The 26,147-nt window shown below is 35.6% G+C and overlaps 1 protein-coding gene across 7 annotated transcripts in view; it reads left to right on the top strand.

Annotated features, from left to right (window-relative positions):
* The window catches only part of LOC119152137 (neurabin-1-like), a 43,218-nt gene that overhangs the window by 10,571 nt on the left and 6,500 nt on the right, over positions 1 to 26,147 (top strand). For 3 of the 7 annotated variants that reach the window (XM_037396945.1, XM_037396947.1, XM_037396946.1), the window contains exons 3-17: positions 4,152 to 4,284; positions 4,768 to 4,888; positions 5,380 to 5,484; positions 5,663 to 5,783; positions 6,265 to 6,408; positions 8,256 to 8,309; positions 10,117 to 10,346; positions 11,862 to 11,958; positions 12,040 to 12,229; positions 12,982 to 13,133; positions 13,944 to 14,271; positions 16,939 to 17,026; positions 18,124 to 18,195; positions 18,733 to 18,928; positions 24,414 to 24,530. In XM_037396945.1, coding sequence (XP_037252842.1) covers positions 4,152 to 4,284; positions 4,768 to 4,888; positions 5,380 to 5,484; positions 5,663 to 5,783; positions 6,265 to 6,408; positions 8,256 to 8,309; positions 10,117 to 10,346; positions 11,862 to 11,958; positions 12,040 to 12,229; positions 12,982 to 13,133; positions 13,944 to 14,271; positions 16,939 to 17,026; positions 18,124 to 18,195; positions 18,733 to 18,928; positions 24,414 to 24,530 — 2,148 coding nt within the window. Of the gene's footprint in view, positions 1 to 4,151; positions 4,285 to 4,767; positions 4,889 to 5,379; positions 5,485 to 5,662; positions 5,784 to 6,264; positions 6,409 to 8,255; positions 8,310 to 10,116; positions 10,347 to 11,861; positions 11,959 to 12,039; positions 12,230 to 12,981; positions 13,134 to 13,943; positions 14,272 to 16,938; positions 17,027 to 18,123; positions 18,196 to 18,732; positions 18,929 to 19,596; positions 19,657 to 24,413; positions 24,531 to 26,147 lie in introns of those variants that run through there. The other 4 variants (XM_037396948.1, XM_037396952.1, XM_037396951.1 and 1 more) reach the window with 4 other exon arrangements.

The raw sequence follows: 26,147 nt of genomic DNA, 5'->3' as shown, positions 1-26,147 counted from the left end.
TGTAACCTGTGTTCTGAATATTTGGCGTGTTCAAAGTAAGAATTGTTTCAGAAGAAACATGAACCAGCTGGTATAGTCCTTGCTGGGTGTCAGTAACACTGCAGTCCCTCTCTCAAGCTGCAAGGTGTTACTTCAGCTGCCTGTGCGAAGGGTTGTGAGGCTTTCCAGCCAAAACTGTGGTATTACATGAGAATTTTAAAGGGATGTTGATATTGCTTCCGTTCCAATTAGTTGGGAGCCTTTCTGGGCAGTTATTGATTCCTTAATCTTACTGTTTAATGACTTCTGTAATGTTCTGCTCTCGATCAGAGACAAACAAATCTGTCTACTAGAAATGAGTATGGGAGTGGAGGTCTTTGTGTCTTATGACTGTAGCAGTTTTATGTAAACACGTGGTAAATTAGTTGTTACCCTCTAACAAAATTAACATTCTGCTAAAACTAGCATAGTTCTTAAGTAGACCTTTTTATGTACTGCTAAGAGTTTGGATTAAGCAAGGTCATTGGTTTTCTGTGATAATGCTGTTTTCTGTGATAGCACTAAGTTGATACAATGGAGATATTTAATTCTGTATGGTAACAGGAACTAAGCGGTGGGATCTTTTAGACAGTAGGCTTTGTTGGTTTTTTTGGAGTGCTGATTCTGATAATGTTGATATTAGCATCTTCATAGAAGGAGGCAAACTGACTTTTGCATTCAAAAAGTGATTAATTTTCATGGTGCAGAGAGTGCTGTGTTTTTCTGTCTCCAAATAAATACATTTGCTGTCCAAGGACTGAGAATATATTTGAAAATTAACAGTTTAATGAAAATAATCCTTAAAAATTCAGCACTCTCTTATAACTTTTTTTGGATTCAAGTTATTTTTATTCATTCTGAAGAAAAGAGATCTTGAGCATAAAAATAAATTAGTTTTTCATAGCTTGACAGGGTCCAGAAGTTATTAATGCTAGATTAACCACCTAGATACATAGCAAGCTGTGGTAAAAAGCTTGTAAAACTCACATGGTTTCCACAGCAGAATTAATCTTGTTTCTCCTATGTTGAGACAATTAATTTGTGTTTGCTAAAGCATATCTTTCAAAAATATCACTTGCACACTAATAATTTTATGACCTCTGGCTAGCAGTGGCCTCGAAATAGTAAGATTAGAATTTCTTTTGTCCCTAGTGTGATTCAATGACTAAACCCCAGCAGACACAGCACAGGGATGAACTGTTTAGCTTTCTCATCAATCTTCTAAACTGTGTAACTTGTAACTTACATTATTTATTATCCACATTTTAACTGTGTTTAATGTTACTTTTGCTACTTGGCAAGAACAACTTGCTGAGCAGTTCTGTGTTTTCTGTATTAGTAGCAACAATTTTACTGTTTCAGTCTCAAAAAATGAATAGCACGTTAGTATTCCTGTACACATTGTGTACATGTACACAATGAAAATTTCTGTCTTTTGCCCTTGACTCTTTGGCCGTATTTTTTTTAGTGTGCTCTTGCTTTTCTTTTTGTTATAGCAGTGTTTGGCTTCTGGTTATATATCAGTTTTGCTTTTCCTCTTTTCTTTGTAAATATGTGTTTTTCCTCAAAATTAGGGTTTTTTTGGGGGGGGGGGGGGCGGAGGAGTGGTCTTACTATTTCAAAGTGGATCTGTCTTGTCTTAATTGTGAGGTTATGGTTTTTAGAATATTATCTGAATGTTCTCACACACTTGCCATCTGTCACTTTAAGAGAAAAGTATGTATTTATTCCCTTAGTGGATTAGTCAGAATTGATTTCAGGTAGGTTTTTCTTAAAAAGTTAGTGTGCACAAATATTAGCAGTCTTCATTTGCATAGATATGTTTATGCTGTTGTTTTATGAATAACAATTATAAACATCACTGGAATCTAAGCCACCACTAGTTTTAAATTCTGTGATCCACTCCCAGCAGATGATCAATTCCTGTGATCAGTTTTGTGTCAAAATGGGCAAATTCCACGAGACTCTCAAGTACAATGCTATTACTTCCAAGCTGGAAAACTATTGAATAATTTTTAGACATTCCAGAAGTATTATATTGCTGGCAGCCTAAGATTTGAAGTATATGTAACGATGGTATGATGGTGCAACTTTGCTTCCCCAAAATTTCCAGCACTTTATAAACGGTTGTATAAGGAACTGGTCATCCCTTTGCTGATGTAATTCTTCAGTAGATAGTGACTATTTGCATAATCTTCTGCTTGGTGAGTTAGACCACTGAGTTAAGAATCAGGAAAATACAGTTGTTGGTGTCTCCAAAATGAACTGCTACCATCTTCCACATTTTGTTCATTCAGCTGTTAGATAGTTAGTGATCTTTAACATTTTAGTTGTATTATTAACACTAGATCATATGCACACTTATAAATAAGCAAACTTCTTTTTTTTCATGCCAGTATTTTATTTGTTCTCCAGAACTCAAATAGTCTCATTAACAAGTTATCATTTGTCCGTTCGTGAACTTCCTTTTTATTATTACTATTAAATTATACTTATTATAACTTGACTATATTTTTAGAGAGATTGATTTTTTTGTTGGGATGGAAAGGAACCGAACTAGACTGGTCTTGTTCCAAAGGGAGAATAGTGCTTCATTAAATGCTTCGGCTTCATATCCTATTTACTGTTTTGGCAGGGTAGGGACGGAGATTAATTTGAAGAACTTGGCCACCTTTTTTCTGATATTGATAAAGTAAGGGTACTTGAGACCATTTGGTTAGCTTTTTTTGTCTATATTTTTCTGTAAAGTTTATGGAAGGCAGATACTGTAAGTGCAGCCCTTGTTGTCTTTGTGTCCATTTGTTGCCTACTGGTATCTGCATGATAGTCCAAAGGAGTTTATTTACCTTTATGCAAGACATAGGAAGAGAAAATTTTCAGAAAGGTTCTTTTATTGGGAGAAATATAAGACTTCTGAGAGTGGGTTTCTTCCTTCCCTTTCAGCCCAGTGGATCTAATCTTCTTTACTTACTAGACTGCTGTATGGCCATGCCATGTTTCTGGAGTAGTTGTTTTGCAAGATTTGGCAAAGAGTTTGTGAAACTGTTCTTCAGCTATAGCCTGGAGGTGAAGCAGTAAGCTCCCCATGGGAAATACTGAGTTATATTAATTGCTTTTTGGTAATCTGTGTCAATAACCATTTTCCTGTGTCTGAGGCTACTGCCATGCAGAGCTAACACCATATACTAGTGGATGTAAATTCACTGGGAAATTTTTTATTACATCTGGTTACAGTTCTGTCTTACTTAAATGATTGCAGTTACCTGTCTAGGATGTCTTAGTGGGAAAATGCAAAAGTTGCAAAAATTTAGTAGGCCAGTGTAAGTTAACTTTGTGTTCTTGATAAGGGAGACGGCTGCTGCAGCTGCAGTCCATAACTGTTTTCTCTCTTACAGCGATGTTGAGTAAAACACTCAGTGCCTGCAAAAACTAAAGCAGATAAACCTTGTTTTTCAGATAAATGGGGATGTGTGTGTATATTATTCTTTCTTTTTTTTTCTAACTTATGAATTTAAGTACCATTAATGAACATGATGATAAGGGAAATTACTGTTATATGTAGCACATTTTTTCTTTCTAGATTTCTGTCTTAATTCATGTTGTTTGTTTATCTTTTTATTTTTAACAATTCAGAAAATCAGCTGGAGTGATTACTAAAAATAGTAATGTATGTAACAAGGCATTTCCTTTTCCTGGGAAACTGTCTGATTCCCTTGCAAAATCAGAAAACTACATCTGTTTGAAGCACTGGGATTGGCAGATGGTGTGGGGGGAGGGAAGAAGAGAGGAGGAAGGATTTGGGGGAATGTAGTCCTTAAAAAAAAAAAAAAAAAAAAAAAAAAAGTCACTATATCAAAGAGATGATGAGTGATTTCCTTGACTGATTTTTTTAACTATTTGGTGCATTTACAACACAAAAAATCTTGAAGGAATTGTTTTGAAGCTTTTATAACAGTACTTCTGTGCAAGTTGGAAACTGTCTTACAGCAGCAGTATTTATTAAATTGATGGTTGTTCATAAACAGGATCTCTAAAAATACCACTTCAATTTCCGTACTGATTTTCTTTCAATTATATCGTGTTTGGAAGGGGGTGGGAAAGCACTAAAAAAAGTCTTCTGTTACCTTTCTTAGGTCTTCAGTACTTACTCAAATGAAGACTATGATAGACGTAATGAAGAAGTTGACCCTGTGGCAGCCTCAGCTGAGTATGAACTTGAGAAAAGGGTGGAAAAAATGGAAGTGTTTCCTGTGGAAATTGAAAAAGGTGCAAATCAAACCTTGAACATTTGCAAGAGATACTATGCAGAGAAAAGATAAAACAATTTTAAACTGTGATTTCCCTGAACTTAGGTCTTAAATTTTTGAATGTGTGTTCAGGCTTCCATTTGTGGCTAGTTCTGTTGAATTCAGTGAACGTTAACTGGATAGGACTCTACCAAGTGCAAATTGTCATACTTAATTGAAGTTAGGAAGACTGCAATACTGAGTGACAGTCTCCACGAAAATATATGCAATGCATGCATCATACTGACTCCTCCAGATAGCATGAAGCTTTGAATCTAATGGGCAGTCATAACTACAGAACAAAAAGGCTTTAAGTAGTATCTAGAGAACATGTTGTCATCTTCTTTTTTTAAAGTGAATTTTCCCATCTTTTGTGTGGAAGGACTTGGAATGCTTTGAAACTGCTCACTAAAGTGTTACGTCTTGTGTTATACAGCTAATGTTAGATTTTTGAATCCCTTAGGTGACAGTGGTCTGGGCATCAGTATTATTGGAATGGGAGTTGGTGCTGATCAGGGACTGGAAAAACTAGGTATTTTTGTAAAAACAATAACAGATGGTGGAGCTGCTCAGAGAGATGGACGGTGAGTTTTTCATTGAATTGAATTTGCTTTTCACAAATTTCTAACTGAGCTAAATTGTTTTCATTGAATATGCTAAATAAAAAGTACAAAAGCTGAATGCAGTGAATAAATATTACATTACTGCTTTATGTTAATTTTTCATTAAACAGGATTTTATTTAATATAGGACATTTTTTCAAAATAAGCATACAGCATATATGAGAAAAGCTTAGAATGTGCCCATGTGTAAAAGTGCCACAAAATCATGTTGACACCCCAGGACGCGAATCACTGCAAATAGTATGCAAAATACTAAGGCAAATACTGTGTAAATTTTATTTGGTGATCTGTGTAGTAATAGAGCAAGAGATTGTTTCTAAGCAATTATTTCTTGGGACTCAGAATTTCTCTTTATAAATTGTAGTGAGTTTTAAGTGATACTTCCTGTGTCAAAAATCTGTCAAGCCAAAGTGTCTGTTGACCAGATAGTTAAGCATTTATTTGTTTTGCAGAATTCAAGTAAATGATCAGATTGTTGAGGTTGATGGCATAAGTCTAGTGGGAGTTACTCAGTTCTTTGCAGCCACTGTATTAAAAAACACCAAAGGAACAGTGAGGTATGTATGTCCTCTACAAAATAATACTTTATTTTTGTCTTTTTTCATTAATGGAGAATACAAAACCATAATATGGAAGTTTCACAAAGATGTTGTTAAAGGCAACAGGATGGTAAACTTAATTTCTTAAGAATATCTTGAGCTTTTTGCTGCAGGGTAATTTCTTTTTCTTCTGTAGGTTTCTAATTGGGAGAGAGAAGCCAGGGACTCAGAGTGAAGTAGCCCGCCTCATTAGTGAGACTTTAGAGCAAGAGAGATGTCTGTATGAGCAGCACTATGGTCATGATGATACAGAGCAGGTAAAACGTCATACATACTTAAATATTTTTAAAATAATGTGATTACCATTACATGTAATAACTTCTGCAAATGGAATAAATGTGTTTTGAATCAAATGGAAGCAAAAAAAGGGTAAAAAGGGCAGCTTGCTAAAAAGAGAAAATGAAAACTTCATACACTACTGTACTCTTATCAAGGCATATGATTATCACTACTACTATACTTCCAATTTATCAATAATCCAAAAGACGTTTTAAAGTATCGGCTGTGCATGATTGTTTTGTATATGGCTTACTTGGCTCTCTTTTGTGTAACTTTGATGACAGTGTTTGCAAGTCATCTTTGAAACTTAGTGTAGGTATGAGAAACTAAAAAGGAGTAGTAAGTGGTGGACAAGTTTTGCAACAGTTTGGATTCCTTGATTATGTGCTTTTGTTATTACTGCTACCATAATGCAAAGTATGTGTGTTACAGAAAGTCATTATTTTCCCATCTTGTCAGGATGATGACTATGATGATGATGATGATACATATGAGTCGCATTTACATGGAAAATCTGTAGAAGTTTTTGATCTTCCTGAAAATGAAGATATTGGTTTACCATTGGATATGGATTCAGCACAATCTCTTCTTAAATTTAAAGAGGTATGATAGCAGTTTCTTAAATATTTTTTGTGGTGCACTAGGGAGCATCTGAACCTTATAAGATTGAAATATAATCTCCTTCATGTCCCCCTCACTGTGGTTTTGGGTTTGTTTTCCCAGCATCGCCAATAAATATATCTGGTAAATGTCCCTTGAATTGTAGGTCGTCTTTAATTTTCTGATCCCAGCCTCCCTGTGCATATTTATAATATCTGGCCCTTTGATTTAAATTAAATTAAAAAAAAAGCCCTTGACATTAGAACCCAACACCACCTCCCTCCTTGTGATGTCTGAACATTGCGTTAAATAGATGTGATGCTTCTCTTCATTGTCTTTGGCCCATTGGACTTTGCATTTATTTGTTGCATAGTAGAATGGCTTTAGCTGGGAGGGGGAGCATGGGAGAACAGGTATGCCCATTCTGAATGGTCTTGAGTGTTGTGGTTAGATCTTCTTCAGGAAGACAAGAAAAACACATCTAATCTTCTACTCTGTTTCTTGCCCTGAGGTCTTCTGGAAAATGTCTGTGTATATAAAAGCACTTGATCTGTAGATAGGCAAGTTTTTGGCTTGGAGGTTTTTTTTCAGGTGGTCCCTTCTGGAGTTTGTTATGGTGTACTTCTTGGAAGTAATGAATTCGTAAACCCAATAGGCCGTTCCAGACTGTGAATCCCAAATTAATATAATTGGAAAATCTGGTTCCCTTTCCCCAAGGTTTTTTATGAAGTAATAGTTTGCGTTATACAGGTCTGTGGAATTTAGTCAGGGATTTAAGTGGTGCAGTCTTTGGCCTTTAGGGGTCTGGGCAGCTTTGGTAGATTTAAGTCCCTGTTAGTTTCACTCTGGAGGAGAGAAATACACTGCAAAGAAACTGTTTCATCAGATGCCATTTGTGCATACATCAGCTTATTTTTGTAAAGGATCAGTATTCTGTGGACCTCCTTAAGTTTGCTCTCTTGATAACACTGATGATGTCCTTGAGAAAGTTGAAATTTCAGGCTGTTGATCACTAGAGAACATTTATGGTTTCTCTAGGTTAGGAAGCATAGCAGCAGGCTACAGCATCTCATCAGTGCTGTGTTTACTTGGGATACAATTAAATTCTCAGCTAGAATCATTACTATACTGTTACTAACATAATCTAAACAAAGGATAGTAATGAATTCATTTGTTTTAATGTGTTTGGTGCACTATGCCTTGCCAAAAAAAAAAAAAAAATAATCCCCCTAGGGTTGCAGATGGAAAGTGAGATACAAGAAATAACTATAGTTGTCAAAAATTGTGCTTTTGCACTCATGTTCTGTTTTCTTAATATATGTTAACGATTATCTTTGCATTTGACTAGGATATAGCTTTTATGCATTTCTAATAATCTTCTGAAAATATACGGTGTAAACTACAAGGCTTAATTTTAAAACAAAGCCAGTACATTTATTTGTAAGTTCCAATAAGTAAAAATATTTAGCACTGTTAAATTTTTACTTGATTCTGTGTACCAGTTGTCATCGTAAGTGCATTGCTGTCTTTTCATGTTCGTGACATGTTGAAACATTTGTTTTAACCTACTCACTTTTCTGAATGCATAGACAACAATGGGGGATTTTTAACTATAGGTGGTTGTGTACTGATTTTTGTAACAAATAGAATACTGTGGAACTTCTGGGGGGTTTAATTTGAATTCAGCTTTTTTTTTAAAAAAAAGCTCATGATCAGTTCTTCTGTAATTGACAAATAAGTTGACTATGCTACTGTAAAAATGGTTTGAGGAAGAAGGGAATCGTGGAAAATAATTAAAACTACTGTTTCAAGTGACATTTTGTGTATGCTCATACAATTTTTTGTTGCAGCTGCAATTAAAGCATGCAGTAACAATAGCTGAAGTGAATCAACTGAAGGAGAAAGTAAGTTTTCAAAGAATCTTATAATTTGGTGGTGTGGGGTTTGTTTGGGGTTTTTCGTTATTTTTTTTATTTCTAACTATGAATTTTACCAAGAATAGGCAGAATGCAGAAGGCATCAATCTGATTTAGGCCTCAGGCTCTATGTACTCTGTGCTATGCTAGACAGGCATCTCTGAACTGAAGAGCTGTGCTCAAATTAAACAAACAAACAAAAAACCCCACCACAGAACAAATAAAGCCCCAACCCCAAAATCCCCCCTGTGCCATTATAAAATGAATGCTTCAATATTACTGCTTAGAGTAGAAGTGAATATAGCAGAGTATTGTATGAAACAAGCTCCTGAACAAATAAGAGAACATTTTCAGCAGATAGAACTTGTCTTACTTGAATGTAGATTTAGCCCTTACAGACAATGGTTAGTGGTTGACTTTCTGTTAGCAGAAAGTTATTTCTGTTACCTTGTTTCCCCTCTTTCTCTCCTCAAATTTCTGACCTGCTTTGGGGAGAGCATGATTTCCAGTTGGGGGTTTTGTTTTTTTGTCTTGGTTTTTTTTTGTTGGTTTTTTTTTTTAATTGTTCAACACTTCTATTTTCTCTGAGAAAGGATTTCTTGTTCTTTTTGCTGCTTTTTTCCACTGATGGAGATCTGTGCATGGCCTTTTTCTGGAAATATTTGTTGTAGGTGAGCAGCTTCTTCTATTCCATTGCCCTTCTGTGTTGCCTTGCTGAGAAATGCGTACCCTAGGCCATGTTGCAGCGGATTGCTGGAGGCAGGTAGCAAGTGGTGAGGAGATAGTGCTTCAGACTGCAATAATCTTGAATAACAGTATCTGTTGGGGTTTATTCTTGCACTCTGCAAATGTTCAGAGCCTCAGGTGTAGAGAGGCAAGGCAGCCAACATGATCTTATGATAGCTTTGCTTTTGGTCTCTGACAGTGCCCCTCCTCCTTGCAGTATTCTTGAAATTTGGCCCAACTGGATTGCTAAAAAAAATGATGTTCAAAATGTTGGTGTCCCATCTTGGTGCCCCATTTACAATTCAAGAAATTCTTGGTCCTTTCAACGTCTCTGTTCCATCAGCAGATGATGTTAACTGGCTTCAAAAGCAGTGATTTCCTCAGTGTAAATGGTGTCCCCAAAGAAGGAGACGTGGACAAACTAAGTGGTATTCTGCCTTCTTGCTCCTCCAAGGCCTGGAGAACTTCATATGTTAACATTCCCTTTTATAATGTGGCTGCTGTCAAACTGAAGGGGCCCCATCCCTTTCTTCTGTTGAGGGAATGTTTGGCATTTTTATACATTAGCCCCAGAAGAGCAAACCATAGGTACGTCATAATTTATTGGAAAGACCAGTGCCTTATAAAGTAGCAGGGGAAGATCAACTCATTAGCTTTATTCAAAAAGCTATTGGTAACATAGTGGTAGGACAGTGAGCTTGTCTTATACAGGTTAAGATTCTGTATCTCTGGTTGCTTTTGAAGGTAAACAAAATAGGTCCCTCCAGAGGTATTAAGATCTTGAACAAGTCAACATAAGCTAACAATAAAGGTCTTATTCATTTTATCTCTTTAAAAAGAAGTAGTACAAATGAGGAAGTAGTAAAAGACTCTTAGGTTTGAGTTCTAAACCTGCTTGGACTAGCAAGGGTTCAAAGAGTTGATAAGATTTCTTTAAAAGTTTGGTGTCTTGTTTTAATATTACTGATAAGTATTTAATTGTTATGAGCTATTCTTTACTTAAACATGTATAAACAGCTGGGGTTTATTTCATCTTTTATTTTAATTGCTTAAGTATTAATCTTTTCAGTTAAAAATCGTTGAAGCAGAAAAAAATGAATGGAAACTGAGTCGAGCCCAACTTCAGCAAAACTTAGATGAAAGCAAAGAGAAAATTAAAAAGTTAGAGATGTACTGGTTAGAGGCACAGAGTTTATGCAAAACAGTAAACGAGCGTCTTAAAGAAACTCAAGAACAATGTGATGCCCTTGAAAAGAAATACAACAAGGCCAAGAAATTGCTTAAAGATTACCAACAAAAGTAAGTACCCCAAAGTACCAGGTCTGTATTTCTTGCTTGTATGTTTTGTACATTATGGGGAAAACTGACAACGGTACCTAGGGTTAGGATTTGCTTAACACCCTTTTTTCGTTTGTCAGAGCTTAGGGAAGCAGTGGGCTATACATGCTGAATTCTTCCATACCATAAGTGACCAGCTTCTGGAAAGGTTCTTCAAAAATTTTGCTGCTGCTTTTGTTTCTAAGCTTAGGAAAAATATCTAATATTTCAATAACAAATTTTAAAAATAACTCAGTTAAGAAACTGTAATGCATCTATACTTTCAGAATGTCTGCTTGCAGTTTGGCAATGTTGCTGTTTGTGAAAAACCCACTTAACAGACTTAAATGTTCCAGATAGGGTAGGCATCAAAGGATATATAATGAGCCAGATACACTGAGTTAGGAGTTATATCTTTTAGGGGGAGTAAAAGGAATTCTGAGAAAAATTGGAGTTTGGGATATGTATCTAGCCCATCAAAATGTCAGCACAAAACCAGTATCTTCAATCTGTTAACAGGTTTGGGTTTTTGGTAGGGGTAATGCTGCTTATTAGATATACTTGTGTAAGCCTTGCACACTGGTGTCATGCGATTGTGTCTGTTTGTCCTGCCTTCTTTCTTCTTGGCTAAACAAGAGCTAATTGCTAAATACTTGTATAAGTGTCTTGATATTGCGAACCCAACGGTTACTTTTGATAGTTACTGTAAGTGTATACATTTCTTGTCCCCTATTTCTATTTATGCTACTTACTGTTAGACAGTTAGCATGATTTTTTGCTTTGTAGTCCACATCCAGAAATATTACTATTCACAAGGCAATTTTGTGCTGTTTGGTGAGCTTTGTAAAGGTCTTGTTTTCCCTCTCCTCCCAAGCTTATCTGCATGGAAGTCCACTGCATGGAAGATGACTGCTAACACTAGTTTCCATTTCCTCACTGTTTAGCAAGTTCTCATTACTCCTTTGACTGTCCCTGAAGATTTTGCGTTTTGTGTAGATGTACACATTTCTGGTCCCGTATCTGACTTGCAGGAAAAGCAGCTTCTGTTTTTGTTTCCTCCTTGTAAGTGTTTCTTGTAAAACCCAACCGTTGCAGTTTCTGTGGGATGAACCAAGCAGAAACTTGAAATGCAATTTACTTTCCTACAAAGTGTTTTACCGTAGCTTTTGGAAGGAGAATACTGTTCGTGCACGTATCTTTGTGGAAGAGAGTAAGATGTAATGACTGGTGTTGTGTGTATGTCTCATGCTTTTCAGCTCAGAGTAAAATATAGTATCATATGTATTTCTTTTTGAGGACCATAGAAGCATAAAAAATACATAGGTTGTTTTGTGATGTTACAAGATTAATGAATCAATTATACCTTACAGACTGATATTTTTTGATGTTTACTAACAGAATGCTTTTTAGTAAATGTAACTGTGCATATTTCTATTCTATGTGATTTTCTACATTTCTATATATTACTGTTTCATATATACAAATATATTTCACCAGAGAAATAGAATTCATGAAAAAAGAGGAGAATCATTCGAGGCTGCTTGAAGAGAGAGACCAGGAATATGCAGGACAGCTGAAAATACATCAGGAAAAAGTAAAGTAGTGTTATATTTTTGAAATAAACTCCTGCATTCTTGGAGAGTTGTATCTCAATTCTGAATTTTAATTCTTGCAGATTTCAGAGCTTGAAAGTAAATTAAAAGTATATGAGAGAATGCCATATATGTTTGGAGGTGGCAGTTTATTGGAAGATGGTTATCAAAGTCCAGGCCAATATAATGAACAGTCAAAGATAAGAGAAGAAAATGAGAAAGAAACTGAATCAACAGAAGAAAGACTAAATTCTTCAGATATGTTGATTTCTGGTAAGTAGGTTGTAGGATTTTTGATTTGCATTTAACAAAAATTAGGAGTAGTTATGTGTAGTGGCTTTTTCACTGTTAGAAGTAGTTAAGTGTTTGCTGTTTCCTGCTGACTGGGTAAATGTTTGACCTGAGCCAGTGTGGATTTTGTTGTTCAGGTCCCTGCATGTTTTCAGTATTGTAATAGTGTATTTCTGAAGTGCTGTAGGGAAGAAGTAGTAAATGGAGAGACATCCATCTTCACTGTTCCTCAGATTATTTAATAATGAAAACGATAATGTTAGTGGGACCAAAACACTGAGATACGTCAGACTTACACCAGAGCTTGCTATGATTTTTTTTATTTGTCTTGTGATTTTATGCCCAGATACAAAATATCAGATGGTGTTTCAGTTAAGAAGCATACTCTAAAAAGTTTTGGTAGATGTTTATGTACTTCGTAAAAAGTTTCTATCTTAAAGAACAAATATAGGAACAAATATAGGGCACAAATTCTTATCTATTTGAGAATAAAACTCAGTTTTCAAGCCATAATACAATTATTTCCTGATGGATTTTTTTTTTTTTAATTGAATAAATCGGGTAGAAATTAGAAATTGCTGTCACAGTATGTTAAAATATTGTTGTATTATATAAACCTGTATTTTTCATATAGTAATGATTAACAGGTAGAATAATTCTGATTTAACTTCTGAATATTCTTCTAGACCTTGCATATCAAGCTTTTTTTGTTTAAAAGTACATACTTGTTGCAGATTTTGATGCTTTTGTTGGGGATACTCCCAGATTAGACACCAGTGCCCACAAAGCAAAAGCTCAGCTTGCTTTGAAAGTAAAACGCCAGCCACCTTCTCGATCGAAGCTGAAAGAATCTCTTGGAGCTGGACAACAGACTGCAAATCTACAGGTACTGATATTGGTAGATAATTACACATTCAGGAGCCTGAATGTATGTTCGGTTTTATCTGTGTTTGCAATTGCAATTGTTGTCCATGCTTCGTTCAGACTGTGCCAAAGCATCATATTTTTATGCTGTATCAAGTGAAAAAAAAGTGTTCGGGTTCATACCACATATGTGACCTCTGACATGTTCTTTGTGGCACAGTTTATCTGAAGTTAGCAAAATAGTATGCAAGCTTGTTGTATTCTACTTGCTGAAAGATTTTGATATGGTGACAGTGGTATGTTGTAAAATGTGCTTACCTATCTTAGAATTCCTTAATCTGAAACAAGTTACCATATTTCTTCAAAGACTAAACGCTTCTGAAATGCTTCATTATTCCATAAATAATCATTTAAGTCCACGAAAAGTATACCAGTATAATGTTCTAGCATATTTCTGGAAAACAGTTGAAGAATTGAGGTGTATGTAGTTTGGTATGCGGGAGAACCTGTCATAGAGGGAGAAGATTGAACTACTTCAGTCAGACTGAATTGCATTGAATTGGAATGGCTAAGATGTACCAGAAGGTTTCTGACTTGGCTAGAGAAAGATGATTTGGGATGTGCAGAAAGATCTGTATAGGGGTGGGTAAAGGAAAGCCTGTAAAATCAGCTTCATGTGATTTAGGTGGTGTCTACACATGGTTAAGTTAAAATTTTCTAAACTGAGGAAGTTTGTGTGTAGCATAGCATATTCTTGTATCCTGGTAAAAGATCAGATAGTAAATTATTTTATGTCATGTTTATCATAAAATAACTTTTGACTTTGTTGAAGGATGAGGATTCAGAAGATACTGTTCTCAACAGAGAACTTTCCACTGTGTACCTAACCAAGGCCTTAGAAACAAGTGAAAAATTAACTTTCCCACGCCTGGATGACATAGATCGAAAGAGTGAAAAGCCTGAACAAACAGAAAACACGGAAAGTCCTCTAGAGTCAAGTCCTTCTGCTTCCACACACTCTTCTCCAGTACACAAACCAAACAACGAAAATAGCACAACCACTACTCGTTCACCTCCTCCCGAAGAGATGGCTCCAAATTCTCCTCAAGGGTATCCCAAGAATGTTAAGCAAAGAGAAACAAAAGGGAAAGGGGCCAAGGGTAAGACTTAAGGGTGTATTACTATTTTAATCCTTCAGGGTTAAAGTATTAAGAGATTTTAGATATAAATGAATATTGAACAATAAACTTAGAGGGAAAATTAATTGACTACAAACTAGTTTCCTGTTCTAAAACCACTTGTTAACTCTTAAAAAAAGTATGCAAGTTCATTGTATTCTATTTTTACTTACTGAAAGATTTTGGTACAACAGTAGTATGTTCTAGAAATACTTACCTATCTTTTAATTCCTTCCTTTGCAACAAGCTAGTTCTCAAATTTCTACAAAATCTCAACATTTCTAAATTAATTTATAGTGCCAAGAATCTAAAAGGTGCCTGCAGAATAAATGCTGTTTCAATTAAGCAGTTGTGGGAAGGAATCGGTCCAAGTCAGTTTGGTAAAAGCTCAGACCTGTAAATCAGTCTGAATGGTTGCCTTGACACAAGCTAGAGGGGAGCTGAGTCATTGACTGTGGATAATCAGCAAAGGTCCTAACACATTTCTGTAAAACACTAGCCTCATATGTAGCAATGTATCGGAGAGTAAGTTTCACTGATTTCCTGATTCGCAGAATAATTCATTGTTGGCTTTGAGCTGCCAGAACTTATCCAGGTGTTCAAACAAGATACAGATTCTGAATGTTATGGGAATTACTGCATTATTTATTAGGCTTAGGGTATTTCTCACTAAGAAAAGGTTAAAGGTTTTATAATCAGCCTAGTCACTACTAATCATTATTTGCTAAAATATTTGGCTTTTTTTCTTACGAATAACAGAAAAGGGATCATATAAAATATTTCAAATGCTTTGTAATTCCTTTAGTCACCTAGCACAATATATAAAGGCAGATTATACTTGCTGTCTTTTCTGTACAGCCTGGACAAAACCTTTCTTTCAATACCCTGAAAACAGAAGCCGTTATATACTGTTCTGATTCTATTTGTTTGTTTTAAAAAATCTTATCAAAACAAGTACCTAATATACAAGTGATAATGCTTTCTTTTCTACAATTTTTTTGTGGTGGTTGAAGCATTGCGAACATTTTCTTAGAACTGGCAATCACTGAAAGAGCTAATTAATGCAGTACATCAAAAATGAGGATTAGTATTGAAAGCTTGCGCTTTGTATGCAGAATGACACTAAGTGCTACTTTCTGCTAGATTGTTGCTTTCTAACTGTATCGAAATGTCTACCTGTTATTCCACTGAAATAATCCTTTCTATTACCTTCCCATCCACTCGTATCAGTCTGTGATTTAACCTATTGTACTGTGTTTTAGGAATTACCTCTTTTCTTAAAATATTACCTCTGGAGAGAAAGGTGGAAACAAATGTCAATATTAATTCTTCTGGGTTTATGCTTAAGCTGACAGGAAAAATAACCTGTTTGGCTGGTAGTTATAATTTATTGGATGTTACATGTTTAGAAAGAGTGGTTAACTAATTAGATAACAGAGATAACCATTATATGTTTCAGGAAGGATTATTAGCTGATGTGGGTGGTGGGGAGTTGTCCTGAGTTTTGCATAGTAAACGTGATTTCTGGGTTTTACCATCCTTGAAGGCATCTGTGTACATAAGTTCATGTCAGGAGTTGTCTTGAAGGCAGAGCTTAAAACCTGCTTTGTCTCACAAAAATCAGGCTGCGTCTCTTTCATAGGCAGCTTAGCTGTGAAACACCCGATTTGCAATACGAAAAGTATTTCAATTATTAAAAAAAAAATCTAGTAGCCTGAGAATTTAAAAGGAATTACATTCAGGAGTTGCAGTAATCTGTCACAATCCATTAGGAAGAGGTAGTGTGATGCTTAAGTCTGTCACTTAATTTCACTTAACTGAGCAGTTTGCATTGAACATACTTCCTCCGGTGAAAAGTAGGATCCTAGCACATTGTAATCCTATTTTGAAAATACAACAGTCTTGGAGGAGCTTCAGAGTCGCAATTATTTCTTTAGAATAGTCACAGTTGATACACTGTTCCCAAGAAACTCAGCTTGTTAGGATCTGTCTGCTCTCCAGGTACTGGCTATCATGTTGGTTAGGTGCACTCTCTGGAGCTAGCAGCTTGCGTACGTAGCTTGTGTTCCACGTAGGTAGCCTGGACTAGCTACTGAACCAGAAAAAACGCAAAAGGAGCATCTTTCTTCAAGCATAATAAAGAACGATTAAATGCTGTATTTAACTGTTGCTTTAAAACTGAGTTTCATTCATGCATCTTATACTAGTTATCTAGTTAATGTATTTTGAAGTTGACATTTTGCAAAAGAAAGGTAGAAAGAGGTACTTTTTTCTAAAGCTGTCTTAAACTATCCTTTGGTTGTATTTCCCTAAAGCAAAATACTGTGGTAAGCTTTAGCTTTCTGTAGACAGTATAGAATTCCTGGTTATCAAAAGCAGTATATTTGAGCAGTCATAAGCAACTGTTGCTTATGTGTTGCCATTTCTCAATGGCACGGCACAGCCAGAATGATGGGAAGATGCCATAGAGAGTAACTTAAGCTGATACTACTGTAGTATTTTCAGCTGGTATCTGCATGTGTGAATGTGAATTTTAACACTGTTACTGAGGGTTTAGTATCTTATTTACTTACAAACGTCATCATAAGTACTTGAAACTTGCAAGTATTTTTAGAATAACATTTTTATTTTTCATCCCTCTGTGAAAAGCAGAAGAAAAGAAAAATGAAGACAGGACTGTAGAAACAAATGAAGGAACATCATCAGGGAAGTCCAAAAGGAGATTTCCAGATTTTGGGTAAGCGTTTACTCGTGTTTATTTGGAAAGAAATAATTTTCAGTGTTACTTTTGGAGAATATAATGTTCTCTATAAACAAAAAAATGTTGAGGAAATCAGTAATGCTACTTCATAGCAACACTATGGGGCAGAGTCTTTTTCATCTTGCATTTGTAATGTTTTATTCATGTTTCTACCACATCTCGATTTTATTTTTCTGGGCTTTTCTTCCCCTCAAAGAATTTCTTGGGGTTCTTCAGTTTTTATCTGAACACACATTTTCTCTATGAATTACATTGCAAATCTGTAAGTAGTTTTATGCCAAAATATTGTTGGAGCCTAGGCTCTAATGTTATGTCCTGCTGTTGTTATAGTCTAAAATAGATACCTGTCTTGCCTTAATTTCTTCTACAGTAGAGGTGTCGTTACAGAAGGTTTGGCTATAGTAGCTGCTTACTGAACTGTTCCTTGTAGGCAGGCAGCAGTGACTAATGGATTTCTGAATTTCATTTAAAAGACGAGATTGCAAGCAGGGGTAAAAAAAAAAGTGCAAGCTGCATATTGTCTGGAAATGAAGTGTGGCACCTGAACTCTGGAGATTTCAGAGAAGAGTTGCTACATTTTGCAATAAGCCTTGCTCCTTTGGAGCTACGTGTAAAACTTGTTGAAGCAAGCCAACATCAAAGACTCAGATTGGTACTGCAACAAATAAATCATAATACGTAATGTAAAAATGATAACTTATTTCACACACAAAGAATGTAGGTAGTGACTTAGTTCAAGTCACTCTGCATTGCATATGGACAGCTATATAGTAGTAAAACTCTGTTCTTCCTCTTGGTTGTACACTATATGCTAAGTTTCTTTGGGCATTTTCTGTTTATTTTGATTACATGTGGTCTTTGAAAGCTACTTTCATAATTCTGTCATGGTTCTTTAATAAAATATGAATGACAGTACTTCTTTAATTGCATGCATAATCTGCAAAATCTTGCTCTAACAACATAAATGTGGCTTTTTGTAACTGTTAAAATCAATGTAAACACTAGCATGCTGAATAAAAAAAAAGTTGCACTGTGTAAACAAATGCTTTATGAAAACTGTGTTTTCATTTCAGTGGATTACGGAAATCTGGAGGCAAGGGCAAGAAACAAGAAAAAGAAAATCTAAGAGGTTCTCTGGATAGCAGGTAGTTGTTTTGTTTGTTTAATATGTACATGCTGCATTCCTAAAATTTTTAACAGGTTCTTTAAAACTATCATTACTATTTGACCTTAAAGTACATTCAAGTATAACAGTGGCAAAATTCTGTGATGTTTAATATAATGATGTGGAGATGAGCTTCTAATCTCATGAAATAAGAATAGAATAGTATAGAGGAAACAGTAAAGCAGGATTACGTTTTAAAGTGGCTCATAAAATTAACACATTGTACCCTATCTTAAATATAAAACCTGTATTTTGCTTAGGAATGTTGAGTAAATTAGCAAATTATTTGAAATTATTAAATTGTTCGGCGAAATACTGCAAAAGCTCTTAAATTTGAGTTATTCAATAACTCAGATTATTTTGCATGGATACTTAAAGGCAAGTATCAGTTTACATTTTAAATATTTTGCTGTGAAATGGGTAAAAATGAGTGGTGTGTGTTTTGAGTTTGTTGGTTTGCGGGGTGAGGTGGGTGGTTTTGCTGTTGTTTAAAAACAATTTAACCTACTTATTTCAGAGGTTCCCGAGAACTGTTGGATGACTCTGGCAACAATCTATCTGCATCAGATTCAGATTCCCCTGTTCCTACTTGTATGCCTTTCTCTTGGTTTGGAGACAGCCACAAAGAGCCTCAGATTTCTAGCAGCAGCCTGCATATTACTCAGAGCGGGCAGGACAGTGGTGAACATGGTCAAGAGAAGAACAGAAGCAAGGTAAAGATGATTAATTTGTGCTCTGAATATTCAAGCATTGCATCTTGATAAAGTAAAAACATCAGTACTTAGTATATGGAAGCTTGATCACTTAGTCCTTGACCACATTGCCTCTTACAAATGTTGCTGCAGAAGTTTGACGCTTCACAGCCCTCACAAGTAGAAACTGTGTGAGTGTTCCCGTTCCCTCCTGTTCAGTTGAAGTATCAGTGGAGGCTATGCAGGCTAGAGTAGAATCTAAGGAACAATCACAGGGTATGTTTTTTCACGGGTTTATAATGCTGAAAGTAACGCCAGCCTTAGGACAGTAAAAAAAGTAAAAAGTAAAAACAGTAAAAGGCAGATCTGTTTCCCTGTCTAATACAGTCTCACACTTGGAGGAAGGAGTACATAAATAGAGGTCAGCTCCCCAGGCAGCTGGCCAACTAGTTCTTACCATACTGGTATGTAGGGGTTCAGTACCAGAGAGGTGGATGAAGATAGCATCCTGGTTTTCATTAATGAATTTAATATTGAAAGCCAAGAGACACATCTGTAGAACACACTCTCTTCTAGGAAACTGCTTCCGAGTAACTGATAATATTCTAATAATTTAAAGCCTTTTAACTAGATCTTAAGAGTAAGGCTACACAGTTCGGTCTATAACAATAAAATTACTATCTTTACAGTTCAAACTATTTGAAAGAAATGGCTATAAAAAGTACGAAGCTTAATGTGAGTGCTGTCTAAATATTTTGTTAAAATCTATTTCAATGTAAGACTGTTATTAACAATCTTATTAACTTACCTTAATTTTTTTATTTCCTTTGGATTTTGTCAGATTCAAAGTTGTAGCTATTTGAGTAACCTCTTAAGTTTGATTGTTCTTGAGTTTCATACTTCTTTTCACTTTAGTTGTCTAAAATACCCTTTCACTTTTACCTTTTCCTCTATGTTATTAGAAATGAGTTACGAATCAAGGAGAGAAACTCGCTGGGTAGTAGTCCATGAAGTCACTGTCATCTTGCATAGATTACAGAAAACAAGTTGGCTTTCCATGTTTCTAGATGCTGATTGCACTAAAATGCTGTTATAATATTTTTTTTTTTTTTACAACTACCTTCTGTTTTCTTAGTGTCCCTGTGACAGGAATAAGCTGTTTGCATACATAGGTCATAAAAAATACAGAAAGTGGTTTTAGAACCATAAAATACCCTACTATTAACACAGGAATTTGAGTAGGAACTTTTTAATCTCTGAAGTAGAGCAACACTTCACAGAGTAATGTCCAGTATGTGTTAGTCTCATGTATTTACAGCTTCTGCACTGTTTACTTCTGTTGAAGCATGCAGTGCCCAAAAGATGTTTCTGTAAATAACCTGAGGATGTTGGAACTGCAAGATCCATGTTGAAGGGGATATGCATACACTTTGATACATTTTTTTTATTAAATAGGAGTGCATAGGCTGTAGCAAAACTATCTAGACGTGTTTTCTGTATAGATAAACATTCAGTGGTTTAGCTTTCAAAAGTCATTGGTTCAGAAGAACCCATTCATTCCTCCTTTCTGTCTCAAATAATTTTTCTGAGTGTAGTAGAAGTCCCACTGCTGCATTACTACTATAAGGACCCATAATATGCTGAAGCACCCCTTAATGTGCTTACATAGACACTTCTTTTGGCAATCAAAAAGGTATAGATCTTAGCAGATCAGGTGTTCTCTTCCTTTCCACATTGCCCTGAAATAATAGCTTTTTCTTCTCATTGTTGTATACTTTATTGAAGTTGATTATCACTTTAACCTTCCTGCTGGTTTCCTGCCTACTGTTTTTGTTTCCTTCTCATGCTCCAGTATGTAATTGCTGCTTGCTGTTCTTTTCCTTAGTGCCAGTTGCAAACCAGCAGCTGGAAGAATATACAAGTCTTCAGCTATATTTCTGCTTTGTGAAATGGTAGAAAGCTGACCCTGTTAAAGAACAGATTCTTATATATTAATTGATCCCAAAATCATGCTCAGCCTCTCTGAAGTCAGGCTGGTTTTACTTTGCAACTTTGGGGTCAGGGTCTTCTATAAAGATGTAACATGACAGTTTTTTGGTTTTATGTTAGTCGTATCCCATATGATCAGGTGAAAGCCCTTCTTGAAGAGCAAGTAAAAGTAGGAACCTTAAAAATCTTTGTCACATAAGAGTCTCTGTTGTACTGAGTCTTTCACATTGTGTATAATTTCTGTAGTTGTGTTTTTAGTATGGATGGTGTAAGGATTGTAATTATATTTTAACTGTTTTCTGTTTATGCAGAATTTGCCTCTTAAAATTACTGACCTGGAAGGATTTTGTTTTCTTAAAACTGAAGTTAGTCTTAAACTTACAATTTGGCAAAGTAACGAATCAACTTGTTGTTGCTTGTGAAAACTAGAAACACAAGAAATCAAATCCTGTGATCCAAGTGTTTGCAGACTGTTTAGCCTTACGAGATTACCAAATTGCAGTTCTTAAATTAGTCCCTTTACATAATCTGCCCCTTAATTTAGTCCCATTCTCTGATACAATAGAAACACATACATGCTGTTCATAGTCATTATTTTTCCAGAGTGTTATTTAGCTTCTGTAAGTTTGTATGCACTGTTTTATTTTCATTGCAAGGAACAACACTGGTGTAAACTCTTTATATCCTAGTACCTTAAGCTGTAGGAAGCATACCTATAAAACCATTTCTATCTAAATTCTGTGCTCTTTAAGAATCAAAAATCTTTGCAACTGGCTCTAAACCCTTAAAAGAAAATTACCTCTTTAAAACAAATGGGAGCAGGGGGAGGAGAAAACATTACAACTGGTGCTGAGATGCTTTACTTCTGGCTATGTGTTCTTCGTATTTTTTTTTAAAGTCTCATTAAATATTTTGCTGCAGTATCATCCTGTCTTTGTTTTTGGGTTTTTGGGGTTTTTGGCATTTTGTTTTGGTTTTTGACAGTTTTGTTTCTGAATTGTTCTCAATTGCTCTGCAAAGGTAGGAAGAGTGAACCCAGGGGTGGCTAAAATAAGAGCTCCTAAATAAATTTTCAGTTTGAGTTGAAATGAATTTGAGAATAGGTTGATGGACAAAGTGTTCTGTTGTTTCTGGTAATACTTTTACATCTAAAAGACTGAAGAAGTCTGTAAAATATAATGTAATTAATAAAATAATCTACATGCTAAATAGAACGCCATTTCCTGTCATATACAGTACCACACTCCATGGAAAGGTAGCAGGAAAACTCAAGTTGTGGTTTGGGGTTTTTTTGTTTGTTGGATTGTGGTGGTATTTGGTAGTTGGTTTTGTTCTTTTTCTTGGTGTGTTTTTCTTTTTTCTTATTTGTTTTTTTTAATACTGGAAATGTGTATCAGTAATTTAGGGTCAAAGGGGGAGTGCAAAGGTCAAGTATCTGCCCCCAAAACAAAACCAGAATAATCTAGAAAATTTAGAGTTCAGGTTAAACTGAAATCAGAACACAAATACAGAAGTGCTCAATGAAGACAACTGCAAAAACATAGTTCTCTTGTAGGAGCATAAGTTACTGAAGAAAAATGTCTTTTAACATCAGCTAATTTAGGATCTTGGGTTATTCATGCATATAGGGGTATGGTATGGCATCCTTACAATGTATAGTTAGTTGATTAGACACTTAGAGAGAAACAGAGAAAATAAAGCTAAATAATTGCTTGCTCTTCTGTGGGCAGCAGAGTAATGCTGAGAAATTGTAGAAAGGCAAGATTAGAAGGCTTGGTTTTGGCAGAATTATTTTTTACTTGCTAAAGAAAAATAATGTAAAAGTCTGGATCAGAGTTGGAAATTCAGGTGATGAAACTAGAAAATATTCTGGGAAATGCATACATTAGTATTCTTTAGAAGGATTATCTTACAAACCTGCTGTGAAGTTTTCAGGTGTAGCATCTGGGGTTTTTTCATAGTCTTCAGCTTGAATCAGAGACTGCTCAGGTAACCTGCCTGAGTTGTACAAGTACTGGCTGCTGGATAAGTTTGAACCTAGATCCTGCTGCTTTTAGATGCTAAGGCAGGCATACAGATCCAAAAGCTTCCTTTAAACACAGACTATAATAACTGAATGTAAACAGTAAATACTATGAAGATTTTACTTTTTTTCAATATGATAGTTCTTACAGTAGTCATATATCTAACCTGAAATTTACTGTTACTTTGTCATAGTAATTTATTAAAAGAATCAATTTGCCAAAGTCTTTTAGAAGAATTTTCTGTTTTGAAAATAACATTCAGGCTGTCATACTGCATAATTACTGTATTTACAGTGTTAAACCATTTTTTCTGTAAAGACATCTGAGTAATTGTTTAACTTCTAAAATGGTCAGCTTTGTTACAGTGTTTTTATGCTATGGTACTTTAAAGAAGATTTTTGCATAGCTTGATACAATCCATTTATTATAAAAATTCTTTTAAAGATCTAAAATCTTAAAGATTTAAATCTAGGTGGTACTCATCATATCAAAGTAATTTTTAGATTACATGATTCTGTGCCTCAAATGCAGCCATCTCAAAATTGAGTCATAGAATAGTTTGGGTTGGAAGGGACCTTTTAAAGGCCATCTAGTCCAACCCCCCTGCAATGAGCAGGGACATCCTCAGCTAGATCAGGTTGCTCAGAGCCCCATCCAGCCTGACCTTGGATGTTTCCAGGGTTGGCGAATATACCACCCCTTTGGGCAACCTGTGCCAGTGTTTCACCACCTTCATCAAAGCTGTTAAAATGAACAGCAATATAATACAGTACCTTAAATCAGAATTTAGAGTTTTGGGAAAGTTTGTCCTTAAGCAAGCTCTGTATTCTCTGTTCATTAACTAATTTAAACTCTGATCTGCAAGCTGCCAAAAGCTCCTCACTGTTCCAGTTTTCAATGTATGTCAAGGAAGAGCCTATTTGTTTCACTGTCAACTACAGTGGTTCAATAGTGGGCAACTAAGAAGTCTAAACCTATTTCTCGTTTTCAGAAACTTTGTAAATTATGGGGTGCTTCTGTGCCATGGGAATCCTAATGACTATAAACAATTAGAATTGATTTTTATGTTGCTAGCAGAACAACACCTTCTCGAGCACATTGATAGGTTTGTGTAGGTTTCAGTTGAATACAAAGTCCATATGAATAATTCCACCAAATTAATCTTAAATTGCCTCTCCCCGAGTTTGGTATGCTTGCTGAAAAAGTAACTGCCTGTATTTCCTTGTGTACTTTAACACAGTTTCAGGTTATGGACCGATAGTCCACACAAGGTGCTTTCATTGGGGATATTGCTTTAAATTTGTTACTGTGTTGTTGAATTCAGAAGTTTAACAAAAACAAGTCAGATGCTTGATGTAGTGAGTATATGTGATCTAAAGATAACTGATAGTATATTTTTTTTTTTACCAAAAATCAAAATTACTAGAATGTCACCTTATGATCTGCTTTTCCAAGGAGTGAGTTAATAAAACGTTATTTCCACTTGTTTGCAGAGTAGAATTGTCATAGATGATACATACCATAGCAAGCCAAGTTGTGAACTTTCAGGTTTAGTGACAGAACCAAATCTGTCAGGTCGTTCACACACTTTAACCTTCTCTTCAAATGAGGTGAGTTTCAAAGTGTGTATATGTGTCTTGTTGATGTTGTTGTTCACACTACAGCATGTTTAATAGAAACAGATTTGTGTAATGTGAAACTAGATGGCTGTTTCCATATTTGAATGCTGAAGAACACTGTAAAGAATTGTAAGCTGTTACTGAACTAAGGACACAGACCAGTGTATCAGCCTTTGTGTTCTGATCCTAGTTATATTATTAAAATTGGAATTAACTCTGTCTGATCAAATTGCAGGTTTTAATTTTAAATGTGACACCTTTCTGTTCCACTAATTTTAAAGCAACTTCCTGGGTGAATGAAAACTGCAGCATTTCTGACCTTGCCTTCACATCTGTGCAGGTTTGGTTTACCGTAAAATTCCATCTAAATAAAAACAAACAAAAGAGGAAAAAAAAAAAGGCAGAATACGGTGGTTCTGATATATGGGTAGAAACTAGTTACCTGGAAGTCAGTGTTCATTCCCCTGGAGAACTAACTCCTTTGGCTACAGCTGAAACCTGAAGCCTACACTTCAGTAACATTCTGACATACAGTCTCATTTGATGTTTGACTGATGTGAGTCTTTGTAAATTATATATCCTGTATAGACTGGGAGTCGTCATTAAAAGCTGAACACAGTCATCTTCCAGATATGAGTTAGAGGACTTGCCAAACTGGTGGTTATAATGACTGAAGAAAAAAACTAAATGGTGTTTCATGAATGTGGGGGGGTTTGTTGTCAGCTATGTTAGACCAGGCTTCAGTGAAGTTTTTGTAGAAAGTCAGAACAGTCTTAAAAACAATGTTATAAATATGAAATCACTTAACATAAAAATCAGGGGCTACAAAAATCATATAACTAGTTCATAGGTTTTCACTAGTGGATTAATTTCTTGCAGATTTTTATCAGAGATGACAGTCATAGATTAATGAAAACCAGAGGAACTTCAGTTCATATCTATCATTGCATGTGCTCCCTGCTTTTTTTTGAATGGAGTGGTTCATGAATGGAGTATGTGTTCCTAAAACTTTCAAGCACTATCAATTGTAAGATTAACAAAGCTAAAGAGCTTCTTGAATATTGTTCTTTGATCAGTGTTACAACTTTCAGTAAACTTCTGGTTCTAAAACTCAAACAGTTGTGCATGTATAAAGTGATGATTTAAGCCTCTTTTTGTTATAGATTATTCTGATTCTAGTGGTCTCTAGTTCATATGTTGCTTATGTGTATGACCAATTGTCATGGTTTAATCCCAGCCAGCAACTAAGTACCACGCAGCTGCTCGCTCACTCCCCCCAGCCCCCAGTGGGGCGGGGAGGAAAATCAGGGAAAAAGGTAAAACTTATGGGTTGACATAAGAACAATTTAATAATTGAAATAAAATAAAATACAGTAGTAGTAATAATAATTTTAATGAAAAGGAGAGCAGGGTAAAACCCAAAGGGGGTGGGGTAAAGGGGTGTGTGTGTGGGGGGGAACAACCACACCAAAAACAAGCGATGCATAATAGAGCTGCTCACCACCTGCTGACCGAAGCCCAGCCAGTCCGAGAGCAGTGATCAGCCGGCCCTGGCCAACCCTTCCCAGTTTACTTGCTGAGCATGATGCTCCACGGTGCGGAATATCC

The sequence above is a fragment of the Falco rusticolus genome, chromosome 8, assembly GCF_015220075.1.
Source record: "Falco rusticolus isolate bFalRus1 chromosome 8, bFalRus1.pri, whole genome shotgun sequence".
Lineage (NCBI taxonomy): Eukaryota > Metazoa > Chordata > Aves > Falconiformes > Falconidae > Falco > Falco rusticolus.
Note: the sequence above shows the minus strand (reverse complement) of the source record. Positions and strands in the feature narration are given on the sequence as shown.